This window comes from Aedes albopictus, chromosome 2 (assembly GCF_035046485.1).
Source record: "Aedes albopictus strain Foshan chromosome 2, AalbF5, whole genome shotgun sequence".
Lineage (NCBI taxonomy): Eukaryota > Metazoa > Arthropoda > Insecta > Diptera > Culicidae > Aedes > Aedes albopictus.
The window spans coordinates 114,167,460-114,191,253 of record NC_085137.1 but is presented as its reverse complement, the minus strand read 5'-3'; the positions used below and the strand labels follow the sequence as shown (position 1 = coordinate 114,191,253).

General features: G+C 40.6%; 1 protein-coding gene across 1 annotated transcript in view; it reads left to right on the top strand.

The window, feature by feature from the left end:
- Positions 1–19,893: 19,893 nt before the first annotated feature.
- LOC109420718 (pupal cuticle protein 20) overlaps positions 19,894–23,794 on the top strand; it is a 38,652-nt gene continuing 34,751 nt past the window's right edge. The window contains exon 1 of the mRNA XM_029852990.2: positions 19,894–19,963. Within this exon, the coding sequence (XP_029708850.2) occupies positions 19,955–19,963 (9 nt within the window). The 5' untranslated portion in view covers positions 19,894–19,954. The remainder of the gene's footprint in view (positions 19,964–23,794) is intronic.

The window sequence follows — 23,794 nt, the reverse complement described above, 5'->3', positions numbered from 1 at the left end:
GATGCTAGCTGGCTGTGCTGCGGTGGGTGACCGAGAGAAGTGCACAATCTTGAACTTCAAATCCTATTAGGAACAGCGACAGCGCGCACATCATTAGAAGCAAAAGGAGACATCATCAGAAGGAATGCTCCTCATTGTCATACCACCGCGTAGGTACGACTTTGGCGATGCACTTTTCTCACCGAACTCTCCGTTCGTAGATTGCTCGTTGAAGTTTACTGTGACTTATTCGAAGTAGGTACATACCTAGTCAGCTCAACGTGCTGTACGTGAGCCATCGTCCCAGATGGGGGATTGTTGAACTTGCTTGTCACAAATTGCCTGATGCTGGTTGGTTACTGCAGAAGAACGAGGAAAACAAAAACATGAAATCACTCTCCCTCTCCGAGGAGTAATCGGTTTGCCGATTGATGCGCTGGCTTACGTTGAGCACATAGTGGCTGAGGTGCGATGCAAAGAGAAAAGAGATCGGATAAGAGGCGAAGCACACTCTGTGGAAACTATATGCAGAACGCATGAACCGAACATAGTAGATGAGTTGCGATGAGCGCGCAGATGCGATGGAGCTGCTTCGACGCATGTGATCGCAAGAGAACGCAAGAGAATGCTTGTCGGGTATGGATTTTATGATTGCGCTCGTTGTGTATGTAAAGCAATGCGGATTCAATGAGTTGGGAATGCTAGTAGGTAATATAAAATGCGTTAATATGTTGTTGTTTTTAAACATTACTCAATGCTTTTTCACATGACATGCATTTTGATGGACCAGACGTAATAAAAATTAATCATACTGTCTATCGATCACCATGTAAAATAACATATTTCATTGCATATAAAATAGTATTCCATCAAATCGTTTAAGTTTTTTACATCATAATTTTGTTATTATATGTGTATAAGAAAACATTTTAATTTTTCTGTTCGTGATTTGAATCAAGTGATCAATGTTTGATATGGTCGTTTGTTCAGTGCATGTTATTCATGTGCAAGTTAGAAAGTTTACGGTTTTATGGTATTCAACTTAATTGCTAAAAGGATTCTGATTGAAAAGTTCTGCTTTTTCTTTGTCAGGCAAAACCCTTAACGAAAAGAGTGTGACATCAATTTCGATTGATACTCTTTTACCTAATATAAGGACTGTATCGTTAATTATGAGTACACCTGAAAATTGCTGCATCTGAAAATGTTTTATTTGCTTTGTAAATTAAATTCAATTACATTGTTTATTAACCGTCAGAAAAGCCCATGGTATCATTTTATATTTAACTTTTCGTGGATCTTGCCAGCTTTCGCACCTTCTTCTTGGTGTTCTTTATAAGGTTTTGGACAACCGTTCCGTCGATGGTTTTGCTTGGGTTGGCCCAGTTTTTCTTGAATTTGATGACGTCCTCTGCTCCTCTATCCTTTTGCCGTAGTTTCCCTTTCATCAAAGCCAAATACTTCTTAATGTGCCTAATTTGCGGGCAATTTGAAGGGTTCATTTACTTTTCCACAAATTGGACATTGTTTTCTTCATACCAGTCGAAGGTGTCACGCGCATAGTAAAAGGATGCCAAATCCAATCGAAATAATGTAGGGCCTTTGTGCTTTCAGATGAGTGGCAGAATTGATTTCTGGAGGCATTCCTTCCGGTATGTTTCGACGTTCATACTTGGGACGGTGAAGAAAGGTGACGATTTCATACAACTTTGACAAATTGCTTGCCAAACGAATACATTTTCCCAACTTTTTTGCAAAAAATCGATTTCTCCGAATTCGGAACATGAGTGCCATGCTTCACAGTGAAAAACTGTACCCCTGGAAGTGCCTTGTTGTCCAATATTACATACGTTTCATCATCCATGATTATGCACATATAATTTTTGCTCAAAACATCGTCGTACAGTTTCCGAGCCCGAGTTTTCACATAATCCGCCAGAATTTGACTGTTTTTTTTTTTGGAAATTTCTGTTTTGGGTAAGTCTTCAGGGAATTACGCTCCTTGGCGCGCTGAACCATACCAATATTGACCTCGCAGCACCAAATCGGAGTTCGCCAGTAGGCCTTTTCAGCTGACAGGTTCCTGTATGCCACTGTTTACAACTGCCGAACAAAGGGGCAAACGCTAAACTGTCATTTTCATAGGAGAACTGTCAAAGGCCCGAAAAATCAGCTGATTCAAGACGTCAAATGAAAAGGCCCGTTGGACTAGCGAAGCGAAGTTTTCAGCGAACTTTTTGTCATTTCTCATCCGACCCGACATGCATCCCTGATGTTTTCGTTTTCAGTCCGACGCGGTGTCGACAGTCACGAGTTTATCCTACCTGGGGGTCTGTCAGTGCGAGCGCGCCAAATTTTGCGTGAGTGAGCATGTGGTGTTGGTGGTTAAGATGAAACCGTACGCTAGCCGCTGTTAATAGGACAAATCATTTCGGTATTTTTTTTTGCTTTTTTTGCGAAAACTCAAACTGGAAAGTGTTTGTTTACTGAAAACAGTAAGCGCATGGGTACAATAAGTTAGCAAGTCCGGAATTTTATGTGAAATTGGTTTTTGTATTCACAACGGAAAAATGTTTCTGAGTACCTTGGTGAGCCCGTCTCATCTCACCTTAAGTTCGCTAGTAATGCAGTGAAGTTTGAGCGATGCTCATTCTTCGGTTTTCTTCCAAATCCACAGTAGTCGTTCCACACTTTTTTGCGCAATCTATGATGAATACCTCCTTTTTTCTTTTGAAGATTTTGCAAATTTTGTTGTCCAAATTTGACTTGAACGCACCTGTTTTTCTGTCCCGTCCGGGTGAGCCTATCAGTGTGTTACGCATACCGAATCGTTTGACAGCATTTTGGACAGAAAACACGTTAACACCTCCAACTTTTGCTAATTTTCTTTGTGATAATCATTTTTCATAGCAGTACCTGGTCACAATCGATTTTCGCTTTTCATCCGTAAACACTCGCGTTGCTCCACTTGAGAAACAACTTTAACTTTTAATGAAGGCTATCTTTTGTTTACAACGCTAGCAACACACACAGCAGTTGTCAAAATAAAACTTAGTCTTTTTAATGCAGGGCCTCAAAGGTGTACTCATAATTAACGATACAGTCCTTATGATGAATATTGTGTACTTATTAGAGACATCTTTACTAGTAGATATCGCCGAAAATTTTGTAATAAAAAAACCTATACCCAATAATACATACTTGCCGAATTTTTGTTTCTTTTTGCCGAGGTCAGCACAATCAAGTAATGTTTTAATGCCGAAAATCAGTAAAACAGTCTCATATTGATTTAAATTGAAATCAACACTCAGATAGCCCAGTTCGGAAAGTAAAAATATGTGTATACATAAAGACATCACGCGGATATAATTACATGTTATACATTCTTTTCTCAAATAATTAATCCAATAATCTCAATCTTGTACAGTTACACCAGATATTTTTTGAACTGGTCGGTTTTTGCAATTGCAACAGGATCAAAACTGACTAAGTTATAGCAAAAAAAAACGGCCCGCGCAAAACAAAAAGCGGGTGCATTTTATCTTTCCGCTCTTATAAATGAAACGATCATTTCACTACCCACATCCAAAGAAGCGCTTCAACATACAAGCGACTTCATCGATCAAATCACGCGAGTCGTTGATGCGCACGAAACAGGCGAAAAGGATGTGAAAACAACATGCGCACCCTCATTGAAAACCTCATGCACTATGGCCTATCAAACATCCCTCTTCTCATCTCATAACTTATCGCATCCGATCGCATCTCACCTTACCCACTATGGTCACAGCCTTACCTACGATCGATCTCTCACCTGTTTGAAGCGCGCGTGCATGAGGATCCGACCGTCGTCGATGATGGGTGACTCGCGATCCAGGGAAAGATTTAGCTGGATGACCAGGGTTGTACTAGGTGATAACTATCTGGACTTCATCGATTTTATCACGTAGGGTAACTGTTCCCATCGTTGTGGTAGTACCTATTGTTGCGGTAATGGCAATTGAGCACTTTTTCGACTGAAATGTTACCAAAAGGTATTTTTAATAGATGTATGGTGCTTAAATTATGAGATTGCACCATTTGTTTGCTTAAGATTTGCCCAAAAACCTATTTTAAAAAAATATTTTTCTAAATGTGTTTGCTGCTGTGTTCCTATTGTTGCGGTAGTGTTCCTAATGTTGCGGTATCCCATATGATTTCAATGGGATACCGCAACAATAGGAACAAAATACCGCAACATTAGGAACACATACCGCAACATTAGGAACACAATGTTCTTTCAGATAAAAACGAATAAAATGCTCATAACAACATCAAAGTGGCAATATTTCGTTATTTTCCCGTAGATTAAGGATGGATTTTATTATTTTCAATTCAATCCATGTAAAAAGTTTGCTTGGGGCGATACAATTGTGGTTTAAACATGAACCCAGCGCTTAACTCTTCCATGATCGGATCAATTACCCTACATTGTAGGGTGATTCAGGTAATTTGGACAGACCGTTACTCGTATATATTTTTGACACTTCCATTTGATCTTGCTGTAAATGTCCAAAATATATACGCGTAACGGTCTAAAATACCTGAATTTCCCTATAATCGACTTTTTTTTACAAAAAAGATCAAATTTTGTAAGGCCACGTCAGAAACATTTTTCTAATTCTATACATTTACCTCCTCATCCTCCTCCTCCTCCTCCTCCTCCTCCTCCTCCTCCTCCTCCTCCTCCTCCTCCTTATTCTTCTTCTTCTTCTTCTTCTTCTTCTTCTTCTTCTTCTTCTTCTTCTTCTCATTCTTCTTCTTCTTCTTCTTCTTCTTCTTCTTCTTATTCTTCTTCTTCTTCTTCTTCTCCTTCTTCTTCTTCTTCTTCTTCTTCTTCTTCTTACATACATACATTTATTTGTTCAACATCATTAAGACAAGACATAATCAACAATAGTACGCCACAATACTCGGTTTGTGGCTGCCGCTCTCCATCCTCGGTCGCGCCCAATGCTCGCCAAGTCACGCTCCACCTGGTCCGCCCATCGTGCTCTCTGCGCTCCACGCCTTCTTGTGCCAACCGGATCCGTTGCAAACACCAGCTTTGCAGGGTTGTTGTCCGGCATTCTTGCAACATGCCCTGCCCAACGTATCCTTCCGGCTTTGGCCACCTTCTGGATGCTGGGTTCGCCGTAAAGTGCAGCGAGCTCGTGGTTCATTCTTCTCCGCCACACACCGTTCTCCTGCACACCGCCGAAGATCGTTCTTAGCACGCGTCGCTCGAAAACTCCGAGTGCTTGCAGGTCCTCCTCGAGCGTGTCCTCGAGCATGGTCCATGTCTCGTGCCCGTAGAGGATCACCGGTCTTATCAGCGTTTTGTACATGGTGCATTTGGTGCGTGGGTGAATCTTTTTCGACCGCAGTTTCTTCTGGAGCCCGTAGTATGCCCGACTTCCGCTGATGATGCGCCTCCGAATTTCACGGCTCACGTTGTTGTCAGCCGTCAGTAAGGATCCGAGGTAGACGAATTCCTCCACCACCTCGAAAGTATCCCCGTCTATCGTAACATTACTACCCAGACGGATCCGGTCGTTTTCGGTTCCGCCTACCAGCATGTACTTTGTTTTTGAGGCATTCACCACCAGTCCGACCTTTGCTGCTTCGCGTTTCAGGCGGGTGTACAGTTCTGCCACCGTTCCAAATGTTCTAGCGATAATGTCCATGTCGTCCGCAAAGCACACAAATTGACCGGATTTTGTGAAAATCGTTCCCCGGCTGTTGAGCCCGGCTCTTCGCATCACACCTTCCAGCGCGATGTTGAAGAGTAGACATGAGAGTCCGTCACCTTGTCGCAGTCCCCGGCGAGATACGAATGAACTGGATAGTTCACCCGAAACCCTTACGCAGTTTTGCACACCGTCCATCGTTGCTTTAATCAGTCTAGTCAGCTTCTCAGGAAAGCCGTTTTCGTCCATGATTCTCCATAGCTCTGCGCGGTCGATACTATCGTATGCCGCTTTGAAGTCGATGAACAGGTGATGCGTTGGGACCTGGTATTCACGGCATTTCTGGAGGATTTACCGTACGGTAAAGATCTGGTCCGTTGTCGACCGGCCGTCGATGAAGCCGGCTTGATAACTTCCCACGAACTCATCTGTTTTAGGTGACAGACGACGGAAGATGATCTGAGATAGCACTTTGTAGGCAGCATTCAAAATAGTGATGGCCCTGAAGTTCTCACATTCCAAATGGTCACCTTTCTTGTGAATGGGGCAGATTACCCCTTCCTTCCACTCCTCCGGTAGCTGTTCGGTTTCCCAGATCCTGACTATCAGCCGATGCAGACAGGTGGCCAACTTTTCTGGGCCCATCTTGATGAGTTCAGCTGCGATACCATCCTTACCAGCTGCTTTTTTGGTTTTGAGCTGGTGAATGGCATCCTTAACTTCCCTCAGCGTGGGAGTTGGTTCATTTCCGTCCTCCGCTGCACTGGCGTCGTCGTTCCTTCCGTTGCCGTGGGCTCCCGTGCCTACGTTCTCCACGCCGTTCAGGTGCTGATCGAAGTGCTGCTTCCACCTTTCGATCACCTCACGTCCGTCCGTCAAGAGGCCTCCGTCTTTATCCATGCATATTTCGGCTCGCGGCACGAAGCCGTTGCGGGATGCGTTGAGCTTCTGATAGAACTTCCGTGTTTCTTGGGAACGGCACAGCAGTTCCATTTCTTCACACTCCGCTTCTTCCAGGCGGCGCTTTTTCTCCAGAAAGAGGCGGGTCTGCTGTTTCCGCTTCTGTTTGTAACGTTCCACGTTCTGTCGAGTCCCTTGCTGCAGCATTACCGCCCTCGCTGCGTTCTTCTCATCCAAAACCGTTCTGCACTCTTCGTCGAACCATTCGTTCCGTTGATTCCGTTCCACGTACCCGATGGTGCTCTCGGCTGCGTCGTTGATGGCTACTTTCACTGTACTCCAGCAGTCCTCTAGAGGGGCCTCATCGAGCTCGCCCTCGTCTGGCAACGCGGCTTCGAGGTTCTGCGCGCATGCTGAGGCGACATTTGGTTGCTTCAGTCGCTCTAGGTTGTACCGTGGCGGTCGCCGGTACCGTACATTGTTGATGACGGAGAGTTTTGGGCGCAGTTTGACCATCACCAGATAGTGGTTGGAGTCGATGTTGGCGCCACGATAGGTCCTGACGTCGATAATGTCGGAGAAGTGCCGTCCGTCAATCAGAACGTGGTCGATTTGAGATTCCGTCTGCTGTGGTGATCTCCAGGTGTAACGATAAGGGAGGCTGTGTTGGAAAAAGGTGCTACGTATGGCCATATTTTTGGAGACGGCGAAATCAATGAGTCGGAGGCCGTTTTCGTTCGTTTGCTGGTGGGCGCTGAACTTACCAATCGTCGGTCTGAATTCCTCCTCCTGGCCTATCCGTGCGTTCAAATCTCCTATGATGATCTTGACGTCGTGGCTTGGGCAGCGATCGTACTCGCGTTCGAGCTGCGCGTAAAATGCGTCTTTGTCATCATCAGTACTTCCGGAGTGTGGGCTGTGCACGTTTATTATGCTGAAGTTGAAGAATCGGCCCTTGATCCTCAACCTGCACATTCTTTCGTCGATCGGCCACCAACCGATCACGCGCCTCTGCATATCACCCATCACGATGAAAGCTGTTCCCAGCTCGCGTGTGTTGCCGCAGCTCTGGTAGATGGTATGATTACCTATAAACGTTCGCACCATGGATCCTGTCCAACACACCTCCTGCAGCGCTACGATGCCGAACCCGCGGTCCTTCAGTAGATCGGCGAGTATGCGGGTGCTCCCAATGAAGTTGAGAGATCGGCAGTTCCACGTACCGAGTTTCCAATCGCAAGTCCTTTTTGTTCGCTGGGGTCGTTGCCGTTGGTCTCGGTTCGTATTATTCTGTTGCTGATTTTCCGTTACAATGTTTTTTTACGGCTGGCTCGTAGGGCCTGACACCAACCCCCTACTTTCGGGAGGACCATAGTGCACAGTTGAGCTTAGAGTCCTTCCCTGGCACTCGGACGTAGATCAGCCGCCCCTAGCATGGGGATCAGACGCTGTTGTGAGCCGCTCCTCCTGGAGAACAGACGCTCAGGTTTGCCGAAGCAAACCCCCCCTTCCCTGTCAGCCTACGACCAAAGGTCCCACCGGGGTTGGTTACCCGATCTTCCCTAAGGTTGCTAATAGTTTCCGGCCGGTACCGCGTGGAGGTAGGGATAGGAGTTGCTGGGCAGAGGCTAGTGGATCACATTGGGATCTGAATTGCGCAGCATACCCAGCCTTTACCGTGCCTCTTCTTCTTCTTCTTCTTTTATATGGCTCGACGTTCGCATTTGAACTTGGCCAGCCTCTCTTCAAATAAGTGTCCAAAGCTGAAGGGCTTTCTTTGCCTGCCATTGCATGAATTTGTACATTGTGAGATAAGTAGGTACAACGATACACTATGCCCAGGGAGTTGAGAACATTTTCCCGACCGGAACGGAAATCGAACCCGCCGTCTCCGGATTGGCAATCCATAGCCTTAACCACTAGGCTAAGAGACTATACCCACTATAATTCTATACATTGATACCCAGCGTATAGTGAAGCACTATCTTTGCCAGTCTTGGGCGATGTTCCTCCAGTTTCCCCGAACCTGTGACGACACAGAGCACCACCTGGTACGATTGTTTGTCGTAAGCGATTGTGTCTAGTGTACCCTTCGGGCTACCCGCAAGTTTCAGGGGCATTACTGCTGTCGCGGTTGTCACGAGTTTATCATGGTCCTGCTTGATGGCCGCCATCGTTGACTTAGGAATTCTCAGCAAAGCTTCTTTGAGTTCCTTACTGATGTTCGACTTCGAGGACGCTGAGTCAATGATTTTTGTTCACGAACCTCATCAACTATGCTCCACCTATGACCTCTCCTGACGTGATAGTCGGGGAGGAAATGATTTATTTTTCGATTCAAAAATGTTAATTCTCCATAAGGTTTGCAGAATGCACTGTCCTAACGTTATATCCATTTCCAAGCCAGAACCGTGAACTTTTCAATGTACAAAATCAAAATTGAATATTGGATTTATTTAGACATATAAAATATCCCATGAACTTGTATTTCATGTTATAAACTAATTATTTCATAGTTTTGTAACGTTTATCAACATCGGTTTCCAGAAGATTTTGTGACATTTCAGAGTTGGCATTAAGATAATTTGGGAGAGGGAGCTCGCGGAAATCTCAGGAAACTTTAGAGGAACACTTCAACAGTGTCATGGAGGTTTCTGGAATCTTTGAATTTAATGAGATTTCAAAAAATCTCAGGCGGGTTGTCTGTTATTCTGAGATTATCAGTTGCATTAAATGATCTTGATCTCTTTTGATTGGCGTAGACAGCTTTTTTTCTTGTTCAAACAAGAAAGAGCAAGAAAAAGAGAGTGATCGTGTATGTTTAGGAGAGTGAGTAAGAAAAAAACAAAAATGCTGGGTACGCCTATGCATTGCAATGCCTCTACCTAAAGATGTTTTGAATATTTTTGAAATTATTTAAAAGAAGTTTTGGGGACATCTATGGAACTTTAACATAGTTGCATAGTTGCATGAGGTTGTGAACTGCTAAAGTACGCCTGTAGGTTCTTTGAACTATATTCAACGGAATTCTTACATACTCTTGAATAGTCTCATAAGAAATACACGCCGCACCCCCCCCCCCCCCCCCCCTCATTCTTAGTCTCCACACCGTTCGTTCTCTTACATCCTCCCTAATTCCCTCCAGCTCTATTTAAATAGGGTATGTGTTCCATCAGTAATTCACGCTCCCATATTTATCCTATTCAAAAACAAACGATTACGGCACCGATTGATTCCGTTCTTTTTGTTTTCATACTTGCTAACTTTTAACAAAAAAATACAAAAATATGAAACAAAACAAACAACGCCTAAGTCCTTTGTTTTTCGTAGGATGAAAATGGGAGCCACATGCTTAATAAGTGAACCAATGCCTTATGTAATGTTATTTTAATGGAGACACCTAAAAACTTACTTGAATAGAGTTCAAGTGTACTTATTTGGTAGCGTATCGAAAAACTACTCCATTGGGTATCGTGAAGCAATTAACCTAGGCGGCACACATTTCTAGTCATGTTGACAGATGCATAAGGATACTAATAAGAAGAAAAGTACCAGTACAGCACGGGATTGAAGTTCTGTCACGGTTTTGCTCACGTCTGTGAAATGTATGATGAAGAGTTTTCGCGTACGCGTGCTGCTCTTTCGTGGAACTTTGTTTAAGACTTCGTTATCAGTGAAATGTAGTACTTGCTGTTTGTAATGCAATTGGTTGTTCGCCGGATTAATTGATTGGATCGTCGAGGATTCCGATATCATCGCCAGTGCCATTCCAGGCGTATCATAAGAAATTTGCACTATGGGGATATCCTGAGCGATGCTGCTCCGAGTGCTTCAAAAGGAATAGAAAGTTTGCAAAGCGTGGGTGCGATCATCCGACAAGACGGATATTTTTGAGATCTTTCCGATTACTTATTTGTACATTTTATTGTTATATGCCCAAACATCTTTTGACTATTCGCTATCTTCGCCATCCTATAATCTATTGCCGCGGTCACCAAAGTGCGGCCCGCGGGCCGCACGTGATGACCAGTTCTCTTTGTTACCATAGAATTACTTGCAATGTTTCTTATGGAAGTTGTTCTACTCCCGAATTAATAAAGAATAACGTGTTGAATGTTTCGCAAATTGATCCAGGTGTTGCAATACGAGCAGTTGAAAAAATAAACCTGAGGATCACTGATCTATTGGAAGCCATTTTAGTACTGGGCGCTTTCGAAGTTTATGGGTGTGTGGAGAAGCGTGGGTCTGTGTAGAAATCCTCTACATAGAGATAAGCGGAAGTTACATATGTCGATTCGGCAACGCTGTTCATTTTGTTTACATCAGCTGCCAACACTTGCTGCAAAGCTAGATGTTCAAACTTTGTGCGTGACTTCGTAGTGGTTCAAGTTGTTTTGTTTACATTTTCTAATTATGGTAGATTTTTTTTTCAAAATTTTGTAAAAAATAGCGGAGCAATCGACGAAATCTGAAATTTATTGCTAAGTGTTAAGCTAAACATATCGGCAGAACTGAAGCAAGAAGCAGCAATGAAAGTTTTTTCGAGAAGTGCAGCAACAAAAGTTTCGTCATAAGCTTGAGCTTTTGAAAGCAGAATTAATTAAATTCTATCTTTTTACTAAACTTACATATACCGTCAATTTCTCGATATTAAAAATAAATAATTTTAATTTATTTAGTTCGGATTGCAATACCGTTCAATCGACGCCTTCTTACGAACGATCAGTCTGTTCATTTGGCTCACACTTTGACAGTTCTTTCTGCACGATTGGCTTACAATGGCCGCCTCCGCAGATCTCTATAATGTAGGATTACTAGGTCTGTGGATAGCAGCGTGTTATTGTGGATAGCAGCGAAATCTGCAACGGCAATGGATATACTCATCTTTGCAACTCCATCCATGATTTGTGCAAGTATTCGTGCTATTTTATGATATGCTAGTACATGATTATGATGAACCTGAGCGTGTTAAGTCAAATCAAGTCAAAAGTGGTGTCATCGTGGTTACTCCAAGTTACACAACGCTTCGAAAATATTCGTGAGTTTCCTGCAGAAATTAGTACAGTTATTACTTTAAGAAGCTCATCAGAGATTTGCTCAGGAATACCTCCAGTAATCCTTGCATTATTATTTTCAGTGATTCTGGCAGGACTTCCTTCAGAAAATTCTGCACGAGTTCACACAGAGATTCCTTCAGGATTGCCTTTATGAATTTCTCCAGAAATGTTTCCAGCATTTCCTCCATGGATATATAGAAGAATTTCTCCACGGATTCTTTGAGTGGTCAAATTGATCAGCGGGGTGAAATTGATCACTCGGGTACTACTTTGTAATTCCATACTAGGAACTCTTAAGTGTCGTAATGATCTTAAACTTTTTAAGTCATCTGGTTCGTAGATGTCTGGAGATGAGTGTAGACTTTTGTTTTTTTTTGGAAAAAGTTAGTTTTGCCTTATTTTTGTAGGAATTTGCAATGTATTCCTCATTTATTCATGCTACTAAACAATCGATTGCTTATAGGACTTCCTGTAAATTCTCTGTTTTAACATTTTTGTGGAGCCTTGATTGGGAAGTTATGTTGCTTATCAGAACATGAAATAGTTTAACAAAAGTTCATTTTAAGATGAAATAGTCATTTATTGTGATAGAAACCACTTATTTTAAATGAAATTGCCTAACTTTTGGCGTTTAACGGAAAATTTCAATATTTTATTTTGCATTTAAAGTATTAAATTCACTAGTTGTATGATTTTAAACGCGTTATTCGGATTTAGAAGAGCAAAATGAAGCGGAGAAGAAAATTTTCCTTTCCAACCGATGCTTAATTGTATACTGATCAATTTCGCCCCCAAGTGGCATTTTCAATTTTTTGATTTTTGGAGTTATTTAACTTAAAGTTTAAACTTTGTCACCTCTCTGCAGAGGGCGCATGAGACATGGAAACAAAATAATGGTATACTAGAAGAGTGACAATGAGTATCGGTCCCCCGACTCGCATACTCGACCCGTAATAGAAACCAGGTTCGACAAAAGCGGAACCAGACTGTCCATTTATACGAGCCATCTCCAAACCAAAAGAATAGTTCCAATTTTACAAATAAAATGTAGTGATCAATGATAGTTTACATACGTTTATTGGTGTACTTATTCCTATGATGTTAATCCTAAGGTTCTGTTGTGTGTGTGTTGGGGGTGTGGAGGAGTATCCCGCGGCGGCTGCATATCAAACGATCCTGTCCGGACAGATGGGGAGAAGACCACCGGCACACTGCCGGCAACCCCGCTGCTTCGCACGCCCTTGGCGTACCCACACCACGACACCACCACTCCAAACATGACTTCGTCATCCATCGTAATCTGCTGGATCACAGAAAGGCCTAAAGTAGGCATTGAATTGTAATATTAGTTTCACAACGGAAGAAATCTTCGGGAGGATATCTGGATCTTCCATGTTCACTAGGATCTTACCGATCTCAAAGAATTATAAGGCTCACTCCCAACTAGCCATCAGGCGCAATATCAGAGCCATCACAAATTACAACGCTCTATAGAAACAATCGAAACAAAATTAACCACACAGATCACAATAGATGTTCACTTGCACTTACGTCGGTCAGACTGCCTAACACGACTCGACTCACTACTGTTGTTTTTTTTTCAGAAAGCACAAAACTACACGGTCTGATTGACTTTAAACCGACAACTGATGGCTTTCTACAGGCATAATAGTAGTTTTGTCAGTTTCGATCGTGAAATTTCGGCGTGAGTTACTATCAAATAGAACTCATTTGAAATCGGTCTTCGTGGTACACGAGAGATGGATGTTAATCTCATATTAGAGAATGAGTGTGGTGAAGAAAGGGTTTCTGATACTAAAGTAAAGTGACCAGACGTCCCGGATTGTGCGGGACAGTCCCGGATTGAAGATAGTCGTCCCGCATTGAAAAGTGTCCCGGAAATGTCCCGGATTTCAACAATCGCTACAATATTTTTTTTTTCTTGATAGATATATCTGACTAATATGTTGAACTGCTTCTGTTCTTTTTAAATGCAAACAGAAAAAAATGAACAAATAACTTTTAGTAATGAATCAACGTGGCTCATTTTGCTTGATTTTTTTTCTATTTCTTTTAATTCGTGAGTTTTAACTTAATGCTAATTCTTCACGCATATTGCTTGATTCTTGTAAATTCTCTGCAAGTGAATTTGAAGACTTTTTGCCATAACTCGTCCACCCTTTCTTTTTATTTTTTCAAAAAAATATTCCAAAAAGTATTCCCAGAAATATCGATATATATACCCACACTACCCCATAGGGTGATTTATTTGAGTAATACAGATCCCTTCAGATAAAATCTCAAGAAAAGCATGCCAAAGACTGCTGGATGCGTGGAATAAAAAGTAGAACTTTAAAAGCGAGCATGAATTGTAATTGGGTAATCTAAATGAATTCTTGAAAAATTATTTTGAGAAATTTTTGAGTAATGCCTGAAAAATTCCAGTGAACAAAGTGCAATTGCGTTAGATACGAGTCTTCCAGCGAAATACTAAAAAATGCCTTAGTAGCCTCTCAAGGAAAATTTTCGAACACTTTGTTGAAACTTTTGAAATTTACTTGTTACAGTCCCTTCAAGATTTTCTTAAGCAAGGTAGTTTGAAAATCACACAGGATTTTCCCTATTTTTTAAGGGTTTCTTCGGAAACTCCTACAGCTATTCATCTGGGAATGCCTGAAAAGATTTCATTTTTTGCTTCAAAATTCCTTCTATTCTTTTGCAGGGATCTTTATGCATTTCTAAAGTTTCTTCAGATTTCCCGTCAACAGATGGATTTTTAGAAATGATCAAGGGATTTCTAAAAAAGTTACAGTTTTGGCAAAAACTCTTTCCATAGCATTTTTTTTCAATGTTTTAACAGATATTTTTGACATTTTATGACATTTCGAAAGAATTCTCTTGAAATTTTTAGAGATAAGTTTCAGGAAAACCAAAAATGATGGTAATAAAAAAACATGGATTCCTAAAATAATAATATCAGAATAAACGACTTGGGATCCCAGTTCAACATGTACAAGTTTCAAAAAGTAAACGTCTGACGACAGTGTAATTTTTATTTTGCCCCTGTTCACTTGAAAAACGCTTCAAATAAGAAGAGCTGGCTTTTTGCGAGATTTGTGTGCCTGAAATCGTGAGCAGGTACGAAAGTCAACCATGTTGGGATTCTAACAAGCTTATATTCAAAACATCCTTATGAACTATGCAGGGGCATCATTTTTTAATATCTTTATGTTAATGTTATGGACACTTTAAATTTAAAACTTATTGTTTCAAATGTATAGTCGTTGTATTGCAAGATTGTGTTTTTTTTTTTTCAAAATTTGGGGCTTTGTTTTGCATTATCTATATGTGATGAACATGTCAATCAAGTTCGTAAAAATTTCATCATTTTTCGAAAACTTAAAAATTATTTTAACTTTTAAAATTGTTACGCCTGCAACCTGTATTTTGATATTATTAAGTATTTTTTTTAAAGGTTACTGAACCACTGAAAAGCTAATAATTTTGAGTTATGTAAAACTGTGTCCCGCATTAGTGCAAAATATATCTGGTCACTTTATACTAAAGCATTGATTTTATGGGGCCGTTTTGGGTGTGGAAAAAGTACATTTTCGGTGGTGTCAGGTGGATGTTTTTACAAAATATAAGCAGCTTACGCCCAGCGGGGCATACTTCTGAGGCATGCGGCGCGATTGATCGACAATTAACAACGATCAATCCGAAGTAAATGTTCTGTTGTTACATGTTGTATTAGTGTGATGATTTGACAACGATAGCATTAACCAAAACTTTTATGTTGATTGGCGAGGCTGAGAGCACCATATACACTCCCGTTCAAAAGTTTGGGGTCACCCCCTCAAAAACATGTCATTTTTTAGGCCCATATCTCCGCCAATTTGCATCCGATTTCAAAACCCTAGGTTTCATTCAAAAGATAATAAGTCAAAGAAACTTTGAATATGATTTAAAAGAAACTTTTTCAAAAAATTTTGTATGTAAACTTAACCCAAAGTTGCCAAATTTTCTAAAAAATGAATATAAACTTACGGCAGTGTCGTTGGAAGTTGGGTCGACAAAATTTTAAGATGAGAGCGGTAATATGACCCATTTTCTATTAGCTTTCAACTGCTTTTTACAGAACATAGCTAAAAAATCTAGAAAAAAAGTTATTGAGTAAATTAATCCTTGATGTCATCGACCAAAAGTTTGGGGTCACTTTCGTAAAACATGGAAAAGGGATTTGGTGATATCTTCGTCATCTATAGTTCAATTTTAATTATTTTTGGCTCATTTCAAAGATAATAACCTAAATTTACGTTTAATGTCTTCAACTTAACGTATTTAACGATTTTTGTATATAAACATGTTATGTAAAGTTAGCACATTTTACCACGCTTCAAAAAATGAGGCAACTTTACGTTAAGTTTTAGTATGTAAATTTCAACAAATATGTGTGGTTCAATGTCTATGCAGTAAGTATCATTCATTTTGTTTCAAATAAGCCAAGAAGAATTAAAATTGAATGAAAGATGACAAAGATATCAACAAATCACTTTTCCATGTTTTACGATAGTGACCCCAAACTTTTGGCCGATACAGCATTTTGAGGGGTGACCCCAAACTTTTGGTCGATGACATCAAGGATTAATTTACTTAATAACTTTTTATTCTAGATTTTTTAGCTAAGTTCTGTAAAAAGCAGTTGAAAGCTAATAGAAAATGGGTTATATTAGCGCTCTCATCTTAAAATTTGGTCGACCCAACTTTCAGCGACACTGCCGTAAGTTTATATTCATTTTTTAGAAAATTTGGCAACTTTGGGTTAAGTTTACATACAAAATTTTTTGAAAAAGTTTCTTTTAAATCATGTTCAAAGTTTCTTTGACTTATTATCTTTTGAATGAAACCTAGGGTTTTGAAATCGGACGCAAATTGGCGGAGATATGGGCCTAAAAAAATGACATGTTTTTGAGGGGGTGACCCCAAACTTTTGAACGGGAGTGTAGCTCATTATGCGCGAGCAATGATTACTTATCACAGCTGAGCTAGAAGATCAGGTTACAACTTGTTGAACAAAATTTTGGCACATGGTTTTATGGAGATCTACTGGGTACTGGTTTTACAGAAATTCTTTTGACAATATTTGAATTGTCATTGATGTCATCCGCAAAAGTTGTTTTAAAGTGATCAATTTGACCCCGGATTACGGTAATTCAGAAACATTTCGTGGACATTTATACAGGAATTCATTTGGAATTTTTTCACTGGCATTTCTTCAGATATACGTGAAAATATTGCCCCTGGAATACTCTCAGATAATTCTCCGAGAATTTCCCATATGGATTTTGCCAGGAATTTTTATAAAAAATATTCATCAAACATTTCTAGTAATTCCACCAAGGGTTTGTCCCAAGAAATTTCTCCAAGGAAGTTATTCAAGAATTCCTCCTGGGTTTCCTAATTTCAACATAAGCTTTACCACAGAGATTTTAAGAAGTTCCTCCATTTTTTTAAATTCCTACAGAGATCCCTTCGGAAATTTTTCCAAGGATTTCTCCAAGAATTGCGAGGGGTATTCCTTTAGGAATTCTCGAAGAAATTAGTACAAGGATTGTTTTCAGAATTTGCTCCTGCAGCACCGCCATAAATACTTCCTGGAGTACTGATGATGCATTGGAATTGATTATTCAGGAAAAACCTGGAAAACATGCTTGGTAGAATTATTTAAGGAATTTCTAAAAAAATTTCCGATGATTGCCTGAAGAAATCCCTGGTGAAGCCTGTGGGATAAAAAAATGAAGTAATTTCTGTGTTCTCTCTGGAGGAGTGTCAGTATAAATGCCTGGAAGAATACCTAAAGGAATCAAAGAAAAAATCTTAAAGATATCTCTAGGGAGTTCTTCTTGGGATAAGATTCTGTGCAATCTGGAGCAATTCTGCCCTTCCCCTAGCAATTATTGGAATCATAATTTTTTTCAACGTGTGAAAACTACCTATATTTTAAAGAATTTCATTCAATTCGGTTCACTAGTCTCCGAGATATGACAGCTCAAAAACTAGTTTTCTAAAAAAAAAGTATTATGAGAATGGTTCTACAGGGGATAGACAAAATGATAGGGACAGTCAAATTTTTTTCAAAAAATGTTCAACTAGCTGTAACTTTTCGAAAAGTGCATCAAATATTTTCAAGTTTTTACTGTAAGTTCATCAACTAGTTGTGTATTAGTTGTCAAAATTTGGGAATGATCGGGCTATTCTCCACGAAGTTATATATATTCTTGGAATAGGTATAATTATTCGATAGCCAACTTTGAGCTGTTATATCTCCGGATTCAATGAAACGAATGCAATGAAATTTTGATCATCTATGACTTATATAATGACCTATGAAAAATCGTTGACTTAACTTTAAATTCTTAACAAGGAAGAAAATTATGACGATTAGATTATTTTTATAATAAAACACCAAATTATCCAAAACATCAACATCGTTTCAAAATTTAAGATGCAAATTATAGTTCATTTAATTTCCTTCTAATTGACTTACATATTAATGTGTTTTGAAGGAAAGTAACAACATAGCCGCCAACAAATTGAAAAAGTAATGGAATACATATTAAAAATAGACCAATTTGCTAAAAATTCGTACAAAAAATAAAATCGCTATAACTTTTCCTCCAGTTAAAAATTTCAAGTTAAGTCAAATGTTTTCTTGAGTTCAATATATAAGTCATGAATCCCCTGTAGATTCGCGAAAGATTATTCAATCGAGCTCAAATTTGTACCAATGATGCACATTTAATAGGTTAACAAACAGTCAAAATTTTAGAATTTTTGATGCACTCTATGAAAAGTTACAGCATGGTGAACTTTTTTGTGAGAGAAAAAGAAGTTGCTTATCCCAAACATTCTCGGAGAATGCATAAGGCACAATATTAAAAAGTTATTTCCACAGAAGCATGCCAGTACAGGAGGAGCTGAGATTTGGAAACATTTAGCAACCAACTCTGATTTTACCATGACAGTACTGAGTACAAGACACTGAAGACTACCTTACAGTCGAGATCGAAATACGAATCTGTCAAAGGGTATAAATTCTCAGTGGAATTAAAAGAAACAGTACTTAACCTGATTTTCTTTAACTTTGTTTATAGCATGTTTTTTATTTAACCTGCCATATGCAACTAAAATTCAACACTGAATTCGAAATGAACGTCGCCACCGGGACTAAGCTTGCTTATCATCTTAGTGTTCTATGAGCTTTTTCACAGTTAATAACTGAGATCTTTCTCTGCCAATGATTGTTTTGCATGTGTAGTGTATTTCTCGTGTGACAGACAGAAAGTTGCTTTATCCCAGGGAAGTCAAGGAAATTTACTTTGCGGAAAATCCTTGCCCCATTGGGAATAGAACCCGTTACACTTAGCATGATCATGATGAATATATTATACCCATACCTTAACAGTTGTGGCTTTATGGGCCCTGCAGTCCATCATGCTCCATCAAGTTACAACCCTGTTCATCATCATCAAGAATAAGTGACCTACCGTTCAAAATTCGCTACCCTCGATCAGGCGCCGGCGATGGCAGCCGGACGGGCGTCGCGTCGTTCCACTGAGCTGCATCCTTCTGCTCAGTGCTCAGCTCACCTATGATAGGGGGTGGGTGGTGGCGTGAGCGCTTGCTGGGTGAATTCCAGCTGATTCGAAGAAGAAACAAAATACTTAACCGTTATGTGTCCGACAAACTTTTTGCTTTTTTCTACACCGTGCTTTTTAAATGGGTGCTGGGTACCCGGGTACCCTGTCGGCCACATAAGGGTTAACCCAGAACGATGCAGCGACACGAACAGCAGTGCCAATGATTCGCGATATCAATTTGATTTGAGAGGGTAATTCTGCATGGTAAGTGCATCTGCTGTTGTGACGACGGCGACGGCGAGAGGATAACTGTTTGTTGGGATCGATTCCGACGGCGACGGCGTGTTGGCGGCCGGCGTCGGGTTGCGTCGATTGGATCCAGGCTACAGCGAAAAAAAAAAGTGAAACAATCCTACAAATGAATAACCTGTGGCGGCGGCAGGCCAGCATCTTGCAGTCCGCCGCCAGTCGAGAACTTCGGGAGATGCTGTTGATCGTGATGCCTATAAAAAGCAAATGCTGAGGTCGAAGGAGTACATTCCGAATTGTGCCTTCATTTGTGTAACCAGGTGTAATCCTGCGGTGGAAGCAGGAGTTCTAAGGATAAGAATCTCGAGTGTTGGACAGGATAATTTGATTAGTGATAACGTGATAGGAACAGCTGTCGAAAATGAAAATAGTAAGTGTTGGTGCATGGTGATAATTAGAGGTGGGAGTTGCAAAAAAAAATGAAGAGAACTAAGGACTGTTATACAAAGTGGAATAAGAATGTTTTAGTTATATTAATTAAGTGCACAAAAGGCGAAGAAACAAAAAACGCAAAAAAAACGAAGAACCAGATCACTGTGAATTATTTTGAAACTTTGTTGCCTAAGGCAACAAAAATGATGCTACAAAGAATAAATAAATAAATGCATGGTTCTGGAAACATATTAGCTAGTCCTAAGTTGACTACAACGTGTTTCATCTAGTGGATTTATGAGGTGATCACATGAGTAAAACATTGCAAGTGAGCGTAGTGCATGACTTTTTGTTAAATATGTATTACAGCCCAGCAATTGAAAAGCACGAAGATTAAGAAGTGTTTTTTTCTCTTTGCACGTGATCAAGTTTTAGAAAAGTGAGAAATAATAATTATAATCAAGAAACTGGACTTCCAAAATTACGTTTTACATAAATTTGTAAATATGATGATCCGTTCTCCCTGCAAATCGTGATATATAAAAATTATTGGCACTGTCAACAAATTACGTACTGCTCAAGGGGGGGAGGGGGGGTTGTTGTGCTACGTCCATTTTTGTGGTAGGGGCCCGGCCCTCCATTAGATCCGACCCTGTGTTTGTATGTGTGTGTATGTATATCTATTAGACCTCTTCATAAAAAATGAAATTTCTCGAATTCAGCCAGTCACCCCCACATCTTAATTCTAATGCTGAAACAAACTTCTGGTCAAATTTTCAGCTAAATTGGTGAAGATTTCGAGGTGCCTCAAGTCAAAATTGTGTTTTTTGGTCATTTTTCGCCTTTAAAAAATGCCCGTGGAGGCTAGAAGCCATATAAAATATCGTGGTAACCCTTAAATGAAAGATATGTATGTTCCTTACAACTTTTGTGAACATTATGTACTGATAGGAGGATGTTTTGATCATATTTATTCGTTTTTCAGACATGCATGTATGCTAAAAAGTTGCATTTTACAACAGTTTTTGTTCTACGAAATTCAAACACTCAATTTTTATCAAAAGTTTCAAACCATTATATGATTACCCACAATATTCTGAACAATATTGCCATACATCATTTTCTTATCCGATCTACGGAAAAAATCACAAAAATCGAAAAGTAGAAGCTATCCTGAGTTTTTTGATACCTGGGGTTGACGCAACTGCTGGCAGGCAGAAAAGTCAAACATAGTAGCTTTGCTTTTTCTTGATGATTGCAATGATTGATCATTGATTCAAGTGACAGGTTGGCACAAGTACACATTGCCTTGACAAAAGTGGCATATAATGTACCTCAGTAGAATATGAGAAATGGTTCAGATGGTAAGGCTTTGGACTGGCAAACCAAAGGTTCAAAGTTTGAATATAAGACCATTTGCTATATAAAAGATTACTAGGTGGATTCACTTAACGGCGTAAACTGCTTAAACTGATTAAACGTCGCGATCACCAAGGCAATCTTTGATTATTTCGTTCGCAAAATCATGAAACATTTCAAATAAACAGAAAATCATGGCTTACGTAGCAATTCAATCTGTTTAGTGAGTACCCCTACTAATAAATTACTAACAAAAATGTTCTGGATCGGTTAAGCGTTCCGGAATTATGATCATTACACAGTTAGAAATGATCCATTATGAATGAGACTAAACCAAACCTCATCATGCGACACATCAAATTGCAACGGTTTTTATAACCTTTAGCATAAAAACAATTTGTGTGCGGAGTTCGTCAATGGAGACCAGAAAATCCACGATGGCGGCTCAAAATTCAAGATGGCGGCCCGGAATCTAAGATGGCGGCCGTTCATTCACGATGGCGACTGTTTTGATGAGTTTCATGGTCAAAAACTTACATACTTACCTTACCAATCAGGCTAAGGCCGGGGTGGCCTCTGCTGTACATAGTAGCCGTCTCCATTCCACTCGGTTCATGGCTGTTTGTCTCCAGTTCCGCACTCTGCGTAGGGTCAACATATCGTCCACCACTTCGTCGACCCACCTAGCTCATTGCGCTCCACGACGTCTTGTAACGGGCGGATGACTTTCGAGAACCATTTTAGTCGGGTTGCTATCCGACATCCTGATGACGTGACGCGCCTACCGTAGCCTCCCGATTTTCGCGGTATGGACGATGGTTGGTACTCTCAGCAGCTAAGGCAGCTCGTGGTTCATTCTCCACGTTTCGTCTTCAATCTGCACTCCGCCGTAGATGATACGCAACACCTTCCGTTCCAAGGGCGCGTTGGTCCTCTGCACGTAGGGTCCATGTTTCGTGCCCATAGAGGACGACCAGTCTTATCAGCGTTTTGTAGATAGTTAACTTCGTGTTACGGCGAACTTTCTTCAATCGTAGAGTTGTGCGGAGTCCAAAGTAAGCACGGTTTCCTGCCACAATGCGCATCTGAATTTCTCTGCTGGTGTCGTTGTCATCGGTCACCAGTGAGCCCAAGTACACGAATTCTTCAACCGCCTCGATTTCATCACCGTCGATATAAATTCGGGGTGGCGGGCGCGGTGATTCCTCCCTGGAGCCCTTTGCCGTCATGTACTTTGTCTTCGACACATTAATGACTAATCCGATTCGCCTGGCTTAACTCTTTAGTCGGATGTACGTTTCCGCCATCGTCTCAAATTTACGAGCAATAATATCAATATCATCGGCGAAACCAAGCAGCTGAACGGACTTCGTGAAAATCGTTCCACTCGTGTTTATCCCCGCTCTCCTGATTACACCCTCTAAAGCGATGTTGAACAGCAAGCACGAAAGGCCATCACCTTGCCGTAACCCTCTGCGAGATTCGAAGGGGCTCGAGAGTGTCCCTGATACTCGAACTACGCTCATCATTCGATCCATCGTCGCCATGATCAATCGTATCTGTTTATCCGAGAATCCGTATTCGTGCATAATCTGCCATAGCTGTTCTCGATCGATTGTATCATACGCCGCTTTGAAATCGATGAACAAGTGATGTGTGGGCACGTTGTATTCGCGGCATTTCTGCAACACCTGGCGGATGGCGAACATCTGGTCCGTTGTAGCGCGTTCACCCATAAATCCAGCCTTATATTGCCCCACGAACTCTCTTGTAATCGGTGCTAGACGGCGGCATAAAATTTGAGAGAGTATCTTGTAGGCAGCGCTCTGTAGTGTGATCGCGTAATAGTTCCCGCAATCCAACTGGTCACCCTTTTTGTAGATGGGACACACGATACCTTCCATCCACTTCTCCGGTAATACTTCCTCCTCCCAAATCTTGATAATGACCCAGTGTAGTGCTCTCACAAATGCTTCTCCACCGTGTCTTTGTAACTCGCTTGGTAGTTGATCTGCTGGGGGAAATTCTTACAGAAACGTTTGAAGAAACACATGAAAGGATATATGCACGAGCTTCGATAGCAATCCATGTAAGAATATCCTAAACAAACGCTGAAGCAACACCAGGAGGAATTGCTGAACGAATTTCTAAAGAAACTTATGGACTGGTTTAGAGATGAATCTTTTGATAAATTTCTTGGGAAACTTGTGAAGAACACCCAAGAAGTTCCATTAATTCCTGAGTTACTGTTATTCTGAAGTTATTCTTGGAAAAAATCAAAGAAATGCATGAGCAGGAATGAATTTTATTACAGTACTGGAGCAATCTTTGAGGGAATTCTTGCTTGAAGCATTCTAGGAAATCCTTCGAGAATCTTTTTCATAATTCCCCAAGAATCTGTAAAGGAATTCCTGGCGGTACCTCTGTAGGTAATCATAGAGACAATTCTTGAACAGTTTAGGAGAAGGAA